Consider the following 18764-nt stretch of genomic DNA (forward strand, 5'->3'; position numbering starts at 1 on the left):
TCAGCTTGGTTTCTTTCCATTACTCTGTCTTTTAGCTCACAGATACATTCTTCTGTCTCCTCTCATTTGCTATGGTTCCCTCTAGTGTATTTTTAATTTTAGTTATGAAGTTATTCATCTCTGATTGGTTCTTTTTTATATTTTCTATCTCTTTGTTATATGTTCATTGAGATTCTTCACTCTTTTGTCTAGTCCAATGAGTATCTTTATGACCATTACTTTGAATTCTTTATCAAGCATATTGCTCATCTCTGTTTCATTTAGTTCTTTTGCCTTAGTTTTGTCCCATTCTCTCATCTGGGACATATTCCTCTGTTTCCTCATTTTGTCCATCTTTTTGTGCTTGTTTCTATGTATTAGAAAAGTAAGCTAAGTCTTTGATCTTGAAAAGGGGTGGCCTTATGAAGAAGAGGTCCTGTGGGGTCCTGTAGCATCATGTCCACTGTTCACCAGAACCAGGAGCTTCAGGGGTGTCTCCTAATGGGTTGTGTGCACCCTAGTGTTGTGGCTGTGTTTGCCTGCAGTCATGGGCATACCAGGCAGGATTTGGTCCCTGTGCTGTTAAGGAAAGAGTCTGGGGCCACTACAGGGCTGTAATTCAGCCTCTCTGCCTGGGCTGCCATCATACCAAATTGCAGGGTGCTCTCGCTCTGTTGTCCTCTGAGAGGCTTTCAGTGGTAGGTGGGGCCTATAATCAAACCATATGCCTGCCCCATCCTTCTATTAGGGCTGCAGTAGCATTGATCTTCAGGGTACTCTTCCTGCCTTTTCCTGAGAGTTTTTATTGGTGGGCAGGGCCAACAGTCAGACCAGATGCCTGCCCAGTCTGTTTGACATTGCTGCAGTTGCACTGCTATGTGTGGTTATCTTCTCCTCTCCCCAGGACAGTAGTCACTTTGGAGTGGTTCAGGTCTCCGTGAGGGCTACTTACAGGGTGTCTCTTGGCAGGAGCTGCTTTGAAAGGATGCTTGCTAAGTGGGGTGGATATCCAGAATGCAGGATATAGTGTACGTTGTGTTGGCAAGATAGGTAGACAGTGTTCCTGCTGGTTCCTGCAACTGAATGGGCTATCTAGACTGGGGGCTGGGGTAGGGAGAAATGGTAACCAACAGCTCTTCTGTTCTTAGAGAAATCTCCTAAAGATCCCTGCCTCTCCTGCACACATTCTGAGATTAGTAAATAAATGTACTTCATGTATATCCCAGGCACTTTTTGAAGTGGTGCTTCTATGCTATATCTTGGCGGGTTTTTTTTGTTATGCTGGCTCTTTAAGGCCAAGGATTTCATTTCTTATTGCCCTGAGGGCCTCCCACAGCTAAGCCAGCTGAGTTTTAAAGAACCTGGCATTAAGTCCCAATGATTGTCAAAACTCACAATGTTAAGCCCCATGGTTTTCAAAGCCTAATGTTATGGGGACCTGTCTTTCCAGTGTAGTTCTCCCTTGCCTGGGGTGCTTGGTGTGGGGTCTGCTCCTCCCCTTTTCCCTGCTTGTGGTGTTCCTTCTGTTCATGGTTAGTCCCAGTAGGATTTTGGTTCCAGACTGCATCTGCCCCTCCTACCATTTTCAACATGCCTTCCCTGTGCAAAGTCTGTTCTGCCAGTCTTCTAGGTATTTTCTGTGTTAGTTGCACTCATGTGGCTATCTATGTGTGTCTGTGGGACCAGGTAAGCTCAGGACCCTCCTACTCTGCCAACTTCTCAAAAGTCTCCCACATACTAAACTTTAAAGTTAAATCTTTTACCTGGTCCAAGACAATGATTTCATCTGCATCAACCACTGTTGACAATCTGTGTGCAATGAAAATAGAAGTTCTGTGTTTGACTGCATCCCTCATGGCACCAAGAATAGTCTGCAAGTTTGACAACAAGAGTAAGAAAAAAATCTATTAGGTAAATGTAAATTAAAATAATCATACATTTCTTAAAGGAACATATACAATGCCAATTCTGTATTATATAAACTTTATACCACTACCAAATATTTTCTCTAATGTAAATAATTACTAAGAAGAGGAGAAATTGAGCAACACAAAAAGGCAAATATAACCACATTATTGTGGAAAAATTATCTTTGAGATAGGCAACATTTCTTAAAATTACAAAGACTGGAAGAAGGTGGATATTTCTATACATAAAAACAAACGTAATAATGATGAATACAGTGATATCAGGAACATGTTGGTTATATTTATCTAGCCTATGAGAACAAAAATAAAATGAGGTAGGAATCAAGTAACAGGATACAGAAAATTACAAAACAATCAATAGAAAGATAGGAGACTCAAAGGGTACAGAAGCATTTGCTTTTCATTATTTCAAACTTAGAGGACGGAAAGGGCAACAAAGACAACTGTGTATGTTTAACTTGAGCAAACTTCCCTTTCAAAAGTATTCTGACTTCTTTATGTACCATTGATTGATGGACACTTGGGCTGCTTCCACATCTTGGCTATTGTAGATAATGCTGTTATAAGCACAGGGGTGCATGTATCACTTCAATTAGTGTTTTTGTAATTTGGGGGTAATTACCCAGTAGCACAATTACTGGACCAGTAGCACAATTACTGGATCATAGAGTAATTCTATTTTTAACTTTGAGGAACCTCCATACTGTTTTCCAGAGTGGCTGCATCAGTTTGCATTCTGATCAACAGGGCACCTTTGTTCCTTTTTTTCCACATCCTCACCAACACTTGTTATTTCTTGTGGTTTTGATTTTATCCATTCTGACTGGTGTGAGGTGATATCTCATTGTAGTTCTGATTTGCAATTCTTGATGATGAGTGATGTTGAGCATCTTTTCATGTGTCTGTCTGGTATCTGGATGTATTCTTTGGAGAAATGTCTGTTTATGTCTTCTGCCCATTTTTATAAATTAAAAAAAATTATTTAAATATACAATGGAAAATAATTCAGCCATAAAAAAAATGAAATCCTGACATTTGCAATGACATGCATGGAGCTACAAAGTATAATGCTAAGTGAAAATATGCCAGTCAGAAAAAAGACAAATACCATATGATTTTACTCATAAGAGGAATTTAAGAAACAAAACAAGCAAAGGAAAAAAGACAGAATGAGACAGAGACAAATCAAGAAGCAGACTCTTAACTATAGAAAAGAAACTGATGCTTATCAGAGGGGAGGTGGTTGGGAGGATGGATGAAATTGGTAATGGAAATTAAGGAGTGCAATTGTTGTGATAAGTATTGAATGATGTATCAAATTGTTGAATCACTAAATTGTACACCTGAAACTAATATAACACTCTATGTTAACTATACTGAAACTAAAAATTTAAAAAGAACAAAAACCCTTATGTCATGATGAACTGAAAAAAAAAAGTGGCAAGAGGATGGAAATGGTTACACAGCAAAGTTGTCACTTCAGAAAACAATTAAATAAAGCTGAGAATGAAATGTCTAGCTCCATTTCCCCTTGCCACAGAAGCAAGGACAGCTTCTTCCCAACACCTCTGGCCTTTTTTGATCACAAGCATTCTATAGAAGGCACGTTGAAATGGCGAGGGGCTACCTTTGTCAAAAGAATTCTGAAAAGCAAGTTTTTAGAATCCATTTTCCCCAAAATATCCAAGATTCAGAAGAAATGGGCCAAACTGCCCAGTTATAAACAGAGAGGGAATGACTCTGAGACACTGGCCCTGAATAGTCAACAGGGAGAGCCTAACTGAATAAAGAGCAAAAGGAAGGAAATAGGGAAAAAAGGTATTCTGACTTCTTAATGAATTCTGGAAAACATTTTTTATTACAGTATAATTAACAGTGTTTTATTAATTTCAGGTATATGATATAATGATTCAATAGGTTTTTTTTTTTTTGAGAGAGAGAGAGAGAGAGAGAGAGCACAAACAGGGGAGACAGGCAGAAGGAGAGAGAGAAAGACAGAGAGTGTGAGTCTTAAGCAGGCTCCATGTTCAGCACAGAGCCCGATGCAGGGCTCAATCCCACAGCCCTGATAATGACCTGAGCTGAAATCAAGGGTTGGATGCTCAACCAACTGAGCCACCCAGGCAACCCTGATTCAATAATTTTATGCACTACTCAGTGCTCATCATGATGAGTTAATCCTCTTTATCTATTTCACCCATCCTCCCACCAACCTCCCCTCTGGCAAGCACCAATTTGTTCTCTGTATTTAAGAATCCATTTGCAAAACATTTTTGCTTACTGCCTTTAAAGTATAAGGGAGTTGTGTATATATTCAGTTATACTTGGAAATCTGGTTCTAAGTATACCTAGCAGGATGGAAATAGCAGTGTGGGGCTGGGCATATATCCAATGGCTCCCTAAAGATATTTCTAAACATTGTATTTATTAAAGGAATAAAATGACCAAGAGTAGATGGTTACCCAGGAGGGAAGACCTTATATTTTACTAGGGCAGACTAAAAATTACGTGCAGGGCCAACTCTAAGAAAAATTGTGATGTCTGTGGGGACTCATTGTCCTTATTCTCAAGAACTTAAGGTCTGACATTCTACTAAGTGCTCTGGACCTTTTAAAAAAGGCCCATTAAAATTTACCAAATCTTCTAGTAACTCATTCCCTTGGTGGGGAATTGTCTACTAGCTCTTATTGGGTTATACTCTGGAAGATAATAAAGCTACATGACTGTTAGGAATTATAATTTGTGGTAAATGTGAATGATACACTTTTAGGTATACAGTTCTTGTAAGCAGATTCCTATTTTGCCTATGAATGGGTGTGGTCCTGCTTAAGGTTCCCTTTAAATATAACAAATCCTCATGCTAAACAAGCCACTTAGATATTAAACTATTTTAAACATATGGCAGATCAAGTAATATGCCCTGAAACTTAACTACACATGCAAATATTATGCTATACATGCTGTAAAGCTGAAATTAGGCATATGCTTCAACACTAGGTTTTTACTACATATTTGAGTAAAATGTAGGTGAATGGAGGTAACAGATAACATATGCCTATTTTCAGTTCTAGAGTAAGGGGATCCATTCATGAAATTGCCATTATTATTAAGACTTTTATATTTAATGCAAAGATGTTGTTATGAAGTATAATGTAGTTGCTGGGTAGTACCATGACATCAAGTGTCACAACATCTTGTGACTGCAAAACATCTTGGTGCTGCAAAACCTTTTTTGTGAAATGAATATAAATTTATACTACCACCACAGGCTGTGTGTGCCTGACTTGTACTATCAGTGAGTTGCTCCACAATAAGTGAAAGGCTTTCTGGTGTATACTGTCACAATAATTTACACGACCTGTTTTCATGAGTGTTAAGTGGCAATGGCAGAATGACTAAAATGTTTTTCCTTTGCAGCAGAGTAGGCAAGTCTTACAAGCTTTTCAAGAGGCAAGGATGATACAACAGTCACACGGTTCTAAAAGGAGACACTTTTGCAAATGGACTTAGCAATGTGATAGTTCAATGCAACTTAGCATTCTTGATAGTTATCAATACTTGCTATATAGGGGAAAAGGGCCAGGTATTTTGCTCTATACTACCTCCCACTGAAGTTCATTCAGAATACAAAAGAATGTAGCCATTTTACTGAAACTTCCAAGGAGAAAAGTTAAGCATTGAGAATTGAAGAGCATGGCATTTTCATCATCATTTACCTCTTCAGTAATTGAATCTAATGATGAAGTGGCTTCATCATAGAGAATGACTGGGGGGTCCTTCAAAATGGCTCTTGCAATTGCTACTCTTTGCTTTTCTCCTCCTGGTAAAGAAAAATTTAGTTTAAGGATATATAACATAACGACATTTTATGTTTCTAGTATTTCCACTGGTCATAACCACCAAGTAATGCCTTTAACATTTACCTCTACTCTGATCACTGTTCATTTTACTCAGTTTTAAGAGTCTAAGTTCATATATGATATCCTTTGATAAACTATACACTCTGCTCTGGAACATAAATATAATTCTGGATTCTGACTTTGTGGCAGGTAAAGAGAAAAAGAAGTAACAGCTTTGATTCCACAATTATTCCTCTCACTGTAAATATGCTCATTACATATGTTACTTTATATTACTTCCCAATTGACAGCATCTCAGAACAATTTCAATATTAGAGAACTAACAAAGACAAAACTAAATTCAATATCTGAAACCTGGAATCTTGGAAAACACGAAACTGAATATCTAAATGTATTTCTTGGGGTGCCTGGGTGGCTCAGTTGCTTAAAGTGTCTGAGTCTTGATTTTGGCTCAGGTCATGATCTCATGGTTCGTGAATTTGAGTCCCACATCAGGCTCTGCGCCGAGAGTGCAGAAACTGCTTGCCCTTCTCTCTCTCTCTCTCTCTCTCTCTCTGCCTCTCCCTTGTACCTTCTCTCTCTCTCTCTAAACAAACAAACAAACAAACAAACAAACAAAGGGGCACCTGGGTGACTCAGTTGGTTAAACATATGACTCTTGGTTTCAGCTTGGGTCATGATCTCATGGTTCACGAATTCAAGCCCTACATTGGGCTCTGTGCTGGCAGCACGGAGCCTGCTTGGGATTCTGTCTCCCCCTCTCTCTGCCCCTCCTCTACTCACACTCTCTCTCTCTCTCTCTCTCTCTCTCTCTCTCTCAAAAATAAATAAATAAATATTTAAAATAAAACTTAAAACAAATAAATAAATTTATTTCTTAACAAAAAAGTACCATTCAGCCAGTATTCTTCTCAAGGATTTTTTTCTGGAAGAAATTACTTTTATTGCATCCTTCAAAGTTAAAGGTATATACTCGATACCTCGTATTTCACCTTAGTTACTTGCTATGGTCTCTAGAAAAGCAGAATTTTAAAACAGAAAGGAACAGAGACCCAGAAAGGTTTACTGGGTTTAGTCAAGGTCACAGAGCAAATTCCAGTGGAATCTGGGCTAGACCTGACTCCCATGCCAATGCTTTTCCTATCATATTTATTCCTAATATACTCTAGTGAAAACAAAGCAATCTTTTCTTCCCTTACTGGGAAGGGAAGTAGGTCTAAAGTCATCAATCTTACACAAAACTATAGTTGGAAATATAGAAGATGATGTTTTGCTGAATATGCCCCTCTTGGCTTCTTTTCTGTTATCCAGTAATTTATCAATGTCTGAACAAACTTGTATTTTTCAGCTTCAGTAACTTCTTCAAGAAGCAAGCTCTACCTATTTATTGGTACACTTTATATTTCTTCTGCAATTATTATTTCCAACCAGTAAAGGGAGCTCTTTATGTCTAATACTAGTACATAAGTTTATATTTATACTATCCACATTCTTCCCCATTCAATAAGATCAAAATTCTCCTACCAAAGCAGGCATCATGCCAGAACTATCTGCTTACCCACCTGGCAACTCAGTGGCAGAAAGCGCCTAAAAGAAGTAGATACTCAGAGGAAGGACTAGTTTAGACATGCCTCCCAAATTTCAAGCGGAAACCAACTCAGTTTCAATTCTATTCAATAGAATTTTGGAAATTGAAGAAGAAACATTTGTTTGTTCCCTACCATAAATATTAGCATAGACACTAAATAATACAAATGCTCATTCAGAGAGGTCTAGCTGTAAGGTGATGGGTATTAGGTAAGAATACAATTTCTTTAGCCATTCTTACTCCCAAAGGCATGCAGATAGGAAAAAATTGATTGCAAAATGGCATGTGGCATAACTATCTGAAGCAGTCATATATTGAGAGGCCTAGTTTATACTATGTGAAAACTTGTATGTCTTTAGAATTAGGCAACTGGACAAATCATCTGGAGGTGGCCTGGTTAGCTGGACACTACTACCGTTAAGAGCAATGGTAAAGTATAAAGAGGGACTGTAATGATGTAAGTATCTTATACTATCAGGTGATAATCAAAAAAAACCACTAAAGGGGCACCTGCGTGGCTCAGTCGGTTAAGCGTCCGACTTCAGTTCAGGTCATGATCTTGTGGTTTGTGAGTTTGAGCCCTGCATTGGGCTCTGTGCTGACAGCCCTGCATTGGGCGCTGTGCTGGAGCCTGCTTCGGATTTGGTGTCTCTCTCCCTCTCTGCCACTCCCCCACTCATACTCTCTGCCTCTCAAAAATAAACGTAAAACAAATTAAAAACACTATAAACCAACCTAACTTGAAAACAATCTTTGCTTAACATTTCCTAAACCTAGATCAAAACTTTCTAATGGACTGCAAATTCCTTGAGAGCAAGTCCGTTTTTGCTTCATCTTTTTAACTCTTAAATCATTTAGCATATTAGCTTGTACATAGTATGTACCTAATCAATGTTGTGAATAAATGAAGCCAGTTTGTAATGAAAACGAATGGGGACTCATTAAAATTCATGGAGTATTCTTCATTTTCTTTTCGCCTCACCTCCATCCTTAATCTATGCATTTCCTCCCTAAATTAGAGTGGAGAATAAATGTAAAGGGTATAGTGTGTTTATATGAGTTACAGTAATACTTTTAGGCATTAAATAGCATTACACTTCTGGAATTCAAATAATTTTTGGTGAAAAAATATTTTTATGGATCCTCCAAGAAAATTCAGTTTTTTTGTTAACGTTTATTTATTTTTGAGACAGAGAGAGACAGAGCATGAATGGGGGAGGGGCAGAGAGAGAGGGAGACACAGAATTGGAAGCAGGCTCCAGGCTCCGAGCCACCAGCCCAGAGCCCGACGCGGGGCTTGAATTCACCGACCGTGAGATCGTGACCTGAGCTGAAGTCAGATGCTTAACTGACTGAGCCACCCAGGCGCCCCAAAAATTCAGTTTTTATAAGATAATGATTATTAAACCTAGAAATCTCATTATTAAACACTTAAATAGAAACCTACAAGCCCCAAAATTTACTTGATCACTGAACCAACAAGGACATGAAAATGAAGTTAACTGTAAAGAAACTACAGCAGTTAAGTATATCAAGTGTAAGGAAGTCTAAAGCATTGAAAACATCCCGTAACAAACTAGGAAATTATGATGAGATACACTATTTACTATAAAATTACTTTTCCCTACTCTTAGTACTTTCTCAGGTGAATAATGATCTTGGCTTTCCTTTAATATTAAAATTATGGATAATAAGTTAACACCGATCTGAGCACATATCAGTAATCTACTATTAAGTACTTACCGTTTGCAGCTGCAAGTGAAAACAAACAAAAAAAAACATCTGCATGACTTGAGAAGTTATTTCCAACATGCTGAATTATTTGCAGTGATGGCTGAGACCTTGTTGAAAGTGACTGGATGAGCACTCGGTATGTACTGTGTCATTACATTTTCTAGAAAATGGCTCTACACAATGGGACAGATCTAAAATCTCTAATTACCGGAAAGTTTGAGTCCTCGTTCCCCTACTTGTGTATCATATCCATGTGGCATTCGAAGAATTGAATCATGGAGTCCAGCTAATTTTGCCACTGCATACACTTCCTCAGGTGAAGCATGGATGTTTCCATATAAGAGGTTGTAGTAAATAGTATTGTGGAAGAGGACAGCATCCTGGAGCAGATTTATGTATACATACATATACATGTATATTCATTATAAAAAATTCAAACAATTTAGTAAAGACATAAAGAGTAAAATATAACCACTTTATCATCCCCCTCATCCTTGCAATCCCATTTCCCTCCCTAGTACTAATCACCATGAACAATGTGTTGAGTATCAATCCAGATTTTTGATACATCTATATGCCATACACTTCTTTTTTCACATAGGGGAGTCATACTGTATCTATATAAATATATAATTTTATATATTGCATTTTTCACTTAACATACCCTGGAAATTGTTCACATCAGTAATCCCACCTCACTGTTTTTAATAGTTGTAAGATACTAACAATGTATTTATTTATTTCTCTATTGATAGACATTAATGTAGGTTCCAAATTTTTGCTACTACAATGTTGGAATAAAATAGCATTACATATAGGACTTTGTGCACTTGTGTATTTCTGTAAGAAGGATTCCTAGGAGTAGATTGATGAGCTAAAAGGGAAGCATACATTCATCCTTTGAGAGTACTGCCTGTCTTCCAAAATGCTCCAACAGTATACACACTTCAACCCATATTTTATGAGTTTGTCAGGTCCCTGTTTTCTCAACAGGCCTGCATATTAATAAGTTTCAGTTGTTGCTACTTTTGTGGGTAAAAATTTGCTTTTCGTTTAAATTAGCACTTCCCTAATTACTAATGAGGCTGAATATGTTATATGTTCCTCAGAAGCTTTTAAACTGGACACAGAAAACAAAGGATTTATACACTATAGATATTTTTTGGAGAAAGTTCACTGTAAGCATTCATTTGATATTTCATCTTATTCTTAGTCTCTAAATGGCTGAAAGGCAACAGTTAGTAAAATGAAATAAAATGGCTCCATTACTTTACCTTAACCAAGATAATTAGTATCTTCTTTAATATCACAATCAGCCATTGTGTTTCAGGTATTACTTCAAATAATATTTTAAACATTTTAAGCCAACTACTAATATAAAAAAGTTCTTATATTGAGATGGTACTTAACCCCAATAAGCTTGAAGTTCTATAAAAAGAAAATACTTATTTTTAAATATTTTATATTCAGAAGAGTTAATAAATGCTATCTAGAAAATTTGAAAATTCAAAAAATATGGTAAAATAAAAATTAATTAAATAATCCATAATCCTATCATGTAGTGATACCTGCTATTAACATTTGGTGTGTTTTCTCCTTTCTCCTCTACTTAACATGTATTCCTTTAATATTATAAAATTGAGATTTTACATTTTGCTTGGTATCCTCTTTTTCAACAAACTTTTATCTGAGTATTTTTCCATGACACTCAATATTCTTTACAAACAGCTCATTTATAAATGGCTTTTTGTCACTTGATTCTATGGTGATAATTTAACCATCTACTTATTGTGCTGGATATTTACACTGTTTTCAACTTCTGTTATTATAAATATGTTTTTAACTTCTGATATTAAAAATAATACTGTAACGAACATCTTTGCATATAAAAATCTGTTCACATCTGTTTATTTCCTTACTAAAACATCCTAGAGGCAGAATTTTTGGAATAAAGGATTTGAATATTCTTCTGGCTCTTGCTGCTTGTCAGGAAAGCTGTATACTTACACCAAACACCAGACTAGCCATTTTACACAGCCTTGTGCAAACTGCACATTATGAATTCTAAAATCATTGCTGACAGGTGAAAAATGGTATCCCATTGTTGATTTAATTTACATTGGTAAGGCCTTCAGTGAGGATCAGCATCTTTTTATTAACCATATATATTTTCACTTGATATACAGTTTAGGTTAGTGTTTCTCAACATAAAGTCTATTATGAATTGTCTATATCAGAATCATGTAGGAAGCATATTCAAAAATGCAGGGTTCTGGGCCCCACACAGCCTTCCTAAACTAGAATTAAGGTGTGTGAAAGAGCTGGAATTTCAATAATCTCCCTAGGCGATTCATGCACACTAACATTTGGGATTCTCAGTGAAAAAGAGGGAGGACGGGGCAGAGTGGCATGTGTCAGATCACTTACAGACCTTTTATAAGCTACATATCCCTGTCTGATCCCTTTCTTACAGTTCTCCTAGGAGTTTAATTCAGATTCTAGTCTGAAACTAGTTTCCGGGTCTCTCTGTTGGCTTTTAGCATAAGAAAAATTTACATCCTATAAGGCATCCTTGTCTTCTCAGATTTTGCTCAGAATTTATTTTTCCCCTAAAGTCATTCAACAAATATTTGTTAAATGCTTGCTATGGGTCAGGCACTGTAGGTGGTTCTAAGAAGTCAGTGGTAAACAAGGCATAAACATGGGAGCAGATAACCAAACTGCTTTTCTAAGTTTTATAAATTCACTACGTTGGGGTACCTGGGTGGTTCAGGCGGTTAAGCGTCCGACATTGGCTCAGGTCATGATCTCACGGTTTTTGAGTTTGAGCCCCCCAACTGGGCTCCGTGCTGACAGCTCAGAGCCTGGAGCCTGCTTTGGATCTGGGTCTCCCTCTCTCTCTGCCGCTCCCCCTCTCGTGCTCTCTCTCTCTCTCAAAATTAGGTATTAAAGAAAATTTTATAAATAAATAAATTCACTATGTCAAAAACTGTTCAAAATTATAGTAATAGCTTTAAATTACTGAGCATTACGTGATGGATGCTGTGCTTAGTGCTTTATAGATATTGTCTCTAATCCATAAAAATTCTATCCCATAAGACAGATGGTTATTATCCTTACTTTAAAGACAAACTGAGGACCAAGACCACAGAACTTACAAGGGTTAGAGCTAAGGTTAGAATCCATATCTGTCTGATTCTAGTCTGGGCTCTTTCCATTATATTATGCTATCTTTCTAAGATGTAAAAAAAATTTTTCCATCATTCAGATTTTTCATTCACATTTTTTTAAGGCTTTTTGGTAACCGAATTTACCTGTAGGGTCTAATGCTTCCTACTTAGTTAGCAATATACTCTTTGGATTCAAATTATTCTAACAAAAATCTACCATCCCAGTAAGTTTTTCCCCAAATAGGTTTTCTTCCTTTTTTAAATACCTGAGGTACTACTCCCACTGCCCGCCGAAGGCTTTCCAGGCTCACATCTTGTATATTTTGACCAGCAAGGTAAATGTTACCCTTTTGAGGCTCATAGAAGCGAAACAACAGCCTTACTATTGTGCTTTTTCTGAAAATGAAGACAAGGAAAGGTTAATTAGCTCTTACTGGCATTAGGGAATCCCTGTTTTAAACCACTGTAATCATTTTATGATAAAGAAAAAATATTACATTGGGAATCATCAATCAATGATGTAGAATTTTATAAATAACTAAATTACCCACCCTGACCCACTACCTCCTACAATGGCCACTTTCTTTCCTGCAGGGACTTCAAAAGATACTCCATCAAGGACTTTCTGCCCCTCAACATATTCAAAATGCACATTATCAAAGACCACCGTAGATGTCTGTGGTGTGATCTGAATGGGAGATGCCATTGCCTTGTCCTAGTAGGGAAGAGAAAAAAAGCCACTTTATATACCATGTAGACTATAGCTATGTAGACAATTTTCTAATTCACAGAAAAAGGGAAAAAATGGGGAAAGAGGAGGTTTATAAGTAGTGTTAGACCACTTCCAAGCATGCTTTTAAAGTTTTTTTTTTTTTTTTTTACTCCTCACTAAGGTCAAGAACTCCTAAATGTTTTGATTTTTGAGCAATTTTGGGGGGCAGGTAGAGGGATGGTGGGCAGGGGAGTAAGGAAGTTTAGGACATGAGGAGAGGCAATCACACATTTTATACCATTATTAGCAAAAGTAAATCAGGTGCAAGTACAAATAATTCAAGTTAACAAAATTTAGCTTCTAGGTATAGTATTCTTTGCTAACATTGTAAGGTTTCTAAACATGGAAGTAAAAGCTAGAACAACCTCTTAATACACATCATAGCCCCAATTCCTGCAAAAAAGAAACTGGTTTGCTAACATGGTGATGTAAGAATATTCCCTTAGAATAATCCTATTAATGGGATGATGCTCACATGCTGTTTAAAAGGTACTAAATAGATTACTTACTTTAATTCGAGTGTCTACTTTGAGTAGAGTAAACAAGGTGTTCATATCTATCAGTGCTTGTCTAGTTTCTCTATATACAGTCCCCAGAAAGTTAAGGGGCAATGAAAGTTGAAAAAGCAGTCCATTCACCATTACTAGATCTCCAACAGTAAGGGTACCTTAATATGTAGTTGAGAGAAGAAAAAAAAGGTATTTTAGATGTTATAAACTTTTCCAGCTTAAGATAGAGAAGTTTATTAGTCTGGAATATAATATTCTATAACTAAAATAAATTTTAAAAATTTATGCTATAATTTTCATAGCATAAAATGTACATAACCAGTAACTCTTAAGGTCTATGAAAATTTAAAAGCATTTTAATTCATGATTTAGCAATATAGAGAACTTGATATAAGTGGAATGGGAACCACCTACCCATACACTATACATAATATACGCACACAAAAAAAAGAATGGTTTAAGTGAAGATAGAAATGGATGGCTAAATATCTCTCTCCTTTCTTCCTAAGACACTAGCAAGTTTCTTTGCAATGTGAAATAGAAAAAAAAAATTTAAGTATATATTAAAAATTGGAACAAATGGGTATCATGATTGGAAATGATAAACCATTAAGGTCACAGTGAATGAATAAATCTTAACTGAGTGGGCAGATTACAGAAAAGAGGCAGAGACATTATTTACTTTTGAAATGTTTTGCAAATGTAAAATTAATAGAAAGATTAAAATGTAACTTGTAAAAAGAATGTGTGGTGCATTTTAGTCCTTTGGACTAAACACTAAATTAATTACATTGCTTTCCAGGTCTACAATCGAAATTAGAAATATCAGATGCTAAAAAAAGAATTTACTCCTGAAAGAATCAATATGTAGCCTCACAAAATGGATAAACAGTAGTTCTAATTAATGAGGGAGCTAGCGCTAAACTTGTAGTGTCAAACAAAAGGAAGTTTAAAAAAACATTATTATACAATTAAGAAAACACATTCTGATATAAAAAGTAATCCAAGGATGTTAAAGCACTTTATTGAATATGCTTTATAACTAAGACTAATATATACATTCCTTTCATCAATCCTTATTTATAAAGGTTAAGAAAAACATCTATAAATGTGAAAACTGCAGATCCATTACCTGCCACAATTCCCTGACTGGCGAGCACCATAATAGCCGTTAAACCAACACTGAAAATAGCACTTTGACCAAAGTTCAGCATAGCCAGAGTAGAGGTACTTTTCAATGAAGCAGTCTCATATGTCTTCAGAAATCTATCATATCTTTGTGCTTCATAGTTCTCATTATTAAAATACTACAAAATATACAAAAATAGTTATTACATGCAAGTACAATTATAATTTTTCTCTTAAGCGATTAGTATCCTTTTCATCAGACTTTATGTATGGATTCAATTTTGTATTGCCATACTCCACTTTAAAAACTTTCAATACATTGAGCCATGGTACTCCTGCAGTTTTCCACAATGAACTATATTTGAAAAGTCCATAAAATTCATCGCGTATTTACTGAAGGCCTTGTTAATTTAAACCCAGATCTAAAAAAAAGTGTTAATGGCACTTCCTTTACAAAGGTTTCTTCCCCTGATCCTCTGAGACTGAACTGACAGTTCTCATTGCCCCCACCACTTTATGCTTTCTTTTATAGTCAACTGCATACTTAACTATAATTCTCCCAATTTATGGGACTTAATTCTGGGAGGGCAAGCCTTTTATCAATCATTTTTACCACACTTCCCCATCACAGGACTTAGTGTAGTGCTTTGGACACAAGAACCATTCAGGAATATTTGTTAAATGGAAAAATGGACACATAAATGAGAATTAATGAAAATCACTATATGCTAGGTCCTTTGAGGGACAGTCAAGACCTTACATGTCAGTTTGATTAGCTTAGTGTTAATTCTGAATCAAGATGCTAAATATACTCATCACTTACAAATTAATTCAGAAGGTAAAATTCTGATGTTGCCACACAAAAACTGAGGTGGAAAGAGAGGAGAATTTCCAAATAAAGAAAAATAACACTCATCACACTTAGAGATCCTATCCTAATCTGAAGCTCTAACTTACAGCACCTATTCAGCTAAATGGCAGAACAAATCTCTGTGCAGTGTGAAAGGGAGAGGAAGTATAATTAAACATATTACCTTCACAGTTTCATAATTCAGCAGTGAGTCTATGGCAGCATTACCTGCATCATTATCTGCTTTGTTCATCTCTATTCTAAATCTAGTTCTGTAAGACAAAGATTCACATAGGCATGAAATTTTTGCTATGTAAATGTAACTAATTTCTGAACCTCGACTGGCCTCTAGGAAATACTTTACCTCCACCGTGTAACAGCAACTGTGAATGCTGTGTATGCACCAAGTGTCCCGAGGGTTACTAATGCAAACTGGGCACCACATCTATAATACTGGAGAAGGCAAAATAAGAAATGATAAACAGTTACTGTTCTTGCAAATAGCTTATAATATGTAACAGCAAATATCAATCAAAAGATTTTAATAGAAATATGTTGATGAGAATTGTATAAATAAATAATTTTGTGAGAAATCAAATACCTTAGAAAAGCTATTTTAGGTAACAAGGGAAGAAAGCCAAACTACACTTGCCACATTGATACTACCATCATATGCTAGGATAAAAATAATGCAATAAGCCTTAAGAGGAATAAAACGTATATATACAGTCTTAATTACAAAATATGAAATTGCTTAAATGTTATAAATGGTGAATAAAAATCTAGATAATCTGAGTATACCAGTCCAAAGTCATATACAAAAAACTCTATTAACAAAAAAATTACAAGCACTAGTTAAATGACTGATCTATGTGTAGAAGTGACCAGCTCTTTACAATAACAACATGATAAAGATTTTGGATGGTCCCTTGAAGCTTGTAGCAAAATAATTAAATGAACTGCATAATCCTTCTGGTACCGTGGAATTTTGCTTTCAAACCATGAGCATTCAATAGCACTACAGCTTCCAGTACTAAATAGCTTCCAATGAGAATGTAAGATAAAAGCTTGTTATGAAAAATTTTTTACTTACCAAAATACCACTGACAAGAGTCACCTCGAACATGATGGGAAGAAGATTAAATACTAAAGCACTCAGGACAAAACTGATACCCCTTGTCCCTCTGTCAATAGCTTTTGATAAAGCTCCTGTCTGTCTACTTAGATGGAAAGCCAGATCCAGGTTGTGAAGATGGAGAAAGACATTTCTGGCTATTCTTCGGATTGAATTTTGGGCTACCTTGCCAAATACTGCATTTCGAACTTCATTAAAAAAGGCAGCTCCAGCTCTTGATACACCATCTGACAAGACATTCAAAAGATAAAATGGGATGTGAAAACATTCGAATCATAGGAGTGTAAAAATGATAAACATATGGCAAGTAAGAAAGTGTTTACACAATAAATGAATACATCACAGAATACTTCCATTAAAGAAACCTAGAAAGAAAGCATCTAGCCTAGTGAGTACAATCCTTCCACCACCCTGAATCTCTTTCAGTGTTATTTTCCTCTATAAACTCCAGATGATGAAAGATTTTTTCCAACTAAATACTTGTTTTTAATTTTTAAAAATTTAATGTTTTTATTTATTTTTGAGAGACAGAGTGTGCTAGTGGGGGAGGGGCAGAGAGAGAGGGAGAGCGCTGTCAGCACAGAGCCTGACGTGGGGCTTGGACTCATGGACTGTGAGATCATGACCTGAGCTAAGTCAGATGCTTAACTGACTGAGCCACCCAGGTACCCCACCAACTAAATACTTTTAATAAGTAGCACCCCACATGGCCTTATTGTAGATAAATGTACAATATTTGTACAGGTTTTTTTTGATCTAATCCAATTCCCCCAAATAACAAATGATAAAATCGAGATCCTGAAAAATCAAGTGCCTTGACTAAAGCATGCCCCATTCAAACCTCCTGAGTCCCATAAAGTGTCCTTTCTAATGCAGGAGTAAACAAAGCAACATATTGTGTTCTTTAAAAATGGTAAATGTGTCAAGGCTATTGAATGTAACTTAATGAAGCATTAATATACATATAGCATTATTTAGCTATTTCGCATTAAGCAGTTAACAACAATAACAAGAAAATAACTAGCCTTATTTTCAGGAATCTTATTAACAATTATTAGAAGTGGTAATTATGAATTTATTATTAACTAACTACTATTAGAAGTGGTAATTATGAATTTAATATCTTATTTCATGTTATATTTTTCTAGAACTTAAAAAATGAGACTGTTTTTACAGAATTTTAGAAAACATAAAGAATTTTTTTAAACTACCTATCAAAAATCATATGTAAAACAATAAACATCCAAAATGCTAACTTGTGTTTGTGGTAAAAAGGTCATTTGCTCAAATATGATGAAACCCTCGTGAAGAAAGTCAACACCTGTAGATAGATTAAAGAATCAAACATACAGCCAATCAGAACTGCCGTTGCCATGGTTGCAACTGTATTTGGTGCATCACTCAGGTTCAGCATGTTTCCCGACATCTGGTTGAGGCTGTCTACAGCATATTTAAACATGAAGGGAACCACAATATTCATGGCCTAAAAATATAAAAGCAATTACCCATCATATACAAAATATTTTCTAAAAGTACAAGTATTTACCTTAAATTAGTGTTTATGGGAATGTTTAGATATTAAGCATTTACTAGTATTGAAATGATTTTCCTAGTTTATAAAGATAAAATCTTTGGCATTGGAGAGCTGTCATTTCAGGACTCCTACCTCACACTGACTCATGTTAATATTAATTTATAACTTACGTGCATTAGTCAAATGCTTGGGCCTCCATGAAATAATCCCTGATCATTTACTCAAAATGCTCTCTCCATTATCTGAAATCCTACAGAGCTTCTGGCACTTAAGGCAAACTGCCTTATATGATAGTTCTTTATACATACACATATATCTTCAATCATACATAAATATTCAATCAAATATGTAAAATTATTTGTTCATCAAAATAATAGTAAAACTAAAATTATATAGCAAAAAAGTATCTCAAAAGCAATAAATTACAAGTATCTCTGTGGCTGATTCACCATTGGGGGAAAAAAAAAACATACACACATAACACTGATAGATCTATTTGCCCCACAAAAGGATTTCTTTGTTCAGAGAATAGGTGGGGGAATTAGTGAAACAGATGAAGGGAATTAAGAGATACAAA

The 18764-nt window shown here is 35.8% G+C and overlaps 1 protein-coding gene across 2 annotated transcripts in view; it reads right to left on the reverse strand.

Annotated features, from left to right (window-relative positions):
- The window catches only part of ABCB7 (ATP binding cassette subfamily B member 7), a 167988-nt gene that overhangs the window by 20541 nt on the left and 128683 nt on the right, over positions 1 to 18764 (reverse strand). The window contains exons 5-15 of one of the 2 annotated variants that reach the window (XM_004000654.5): positions 18004 to 18136; positions 16612 to 16880; positions 15883 to 15971; positions 15703 to 15790; positions 14673 to 14847; positions 13541 to 13698; positions 12811 to 12974; positions 12526 to 12655; positions 9298 to 9469; positions 5624 to 5727; positions 1743 to 1850 (exon numbers count right to left, since the gene is read on the reverse strand). In XM_004000654.5, the coding sequence (XP_004000703.1) occupies positions 1743 to 1850; positions 5624 to 5727; positions 9298 to 9469; positions 12526 to 12655; positions 12811 to 12974; positions 13541 to 13698; positions 14673 to 14847; positions 15703 to 15790; positions 15883 to 15971; positions 16612 to 16880; positions 18004 to 18136 (1590 nt within the window). The remainder of the gene's footprint in view (positions 1 to 1742; positions 1851 to 5623; positions 5728 to 9297; positions 9470 to 12525; positions 12656 to 12810; positions 12975 to 13540; positions 13699 to 14672; positions 14848 to 15702; positions 15791 to 15882; positions 15972 to 16611; positions 16881 to 18003; positions 18137 to 18764) is intronic. The other variant, XM_019823991.3, reaches the window with a different exon arrangement.

This window comes from Felis catus, chromosome X (assembly GCF_018350175.1).
Source record: "Felis catus isolate Fca126 chromosome X, F.catus_Fca126_mat1.0, whole genome shotgun sequence".
Classification (NCBI taxonomy): Eukaryota; Metazoa; Chordata; class Mammalia; order Carnivora; family Felidae; genus Felis; species Felis catus.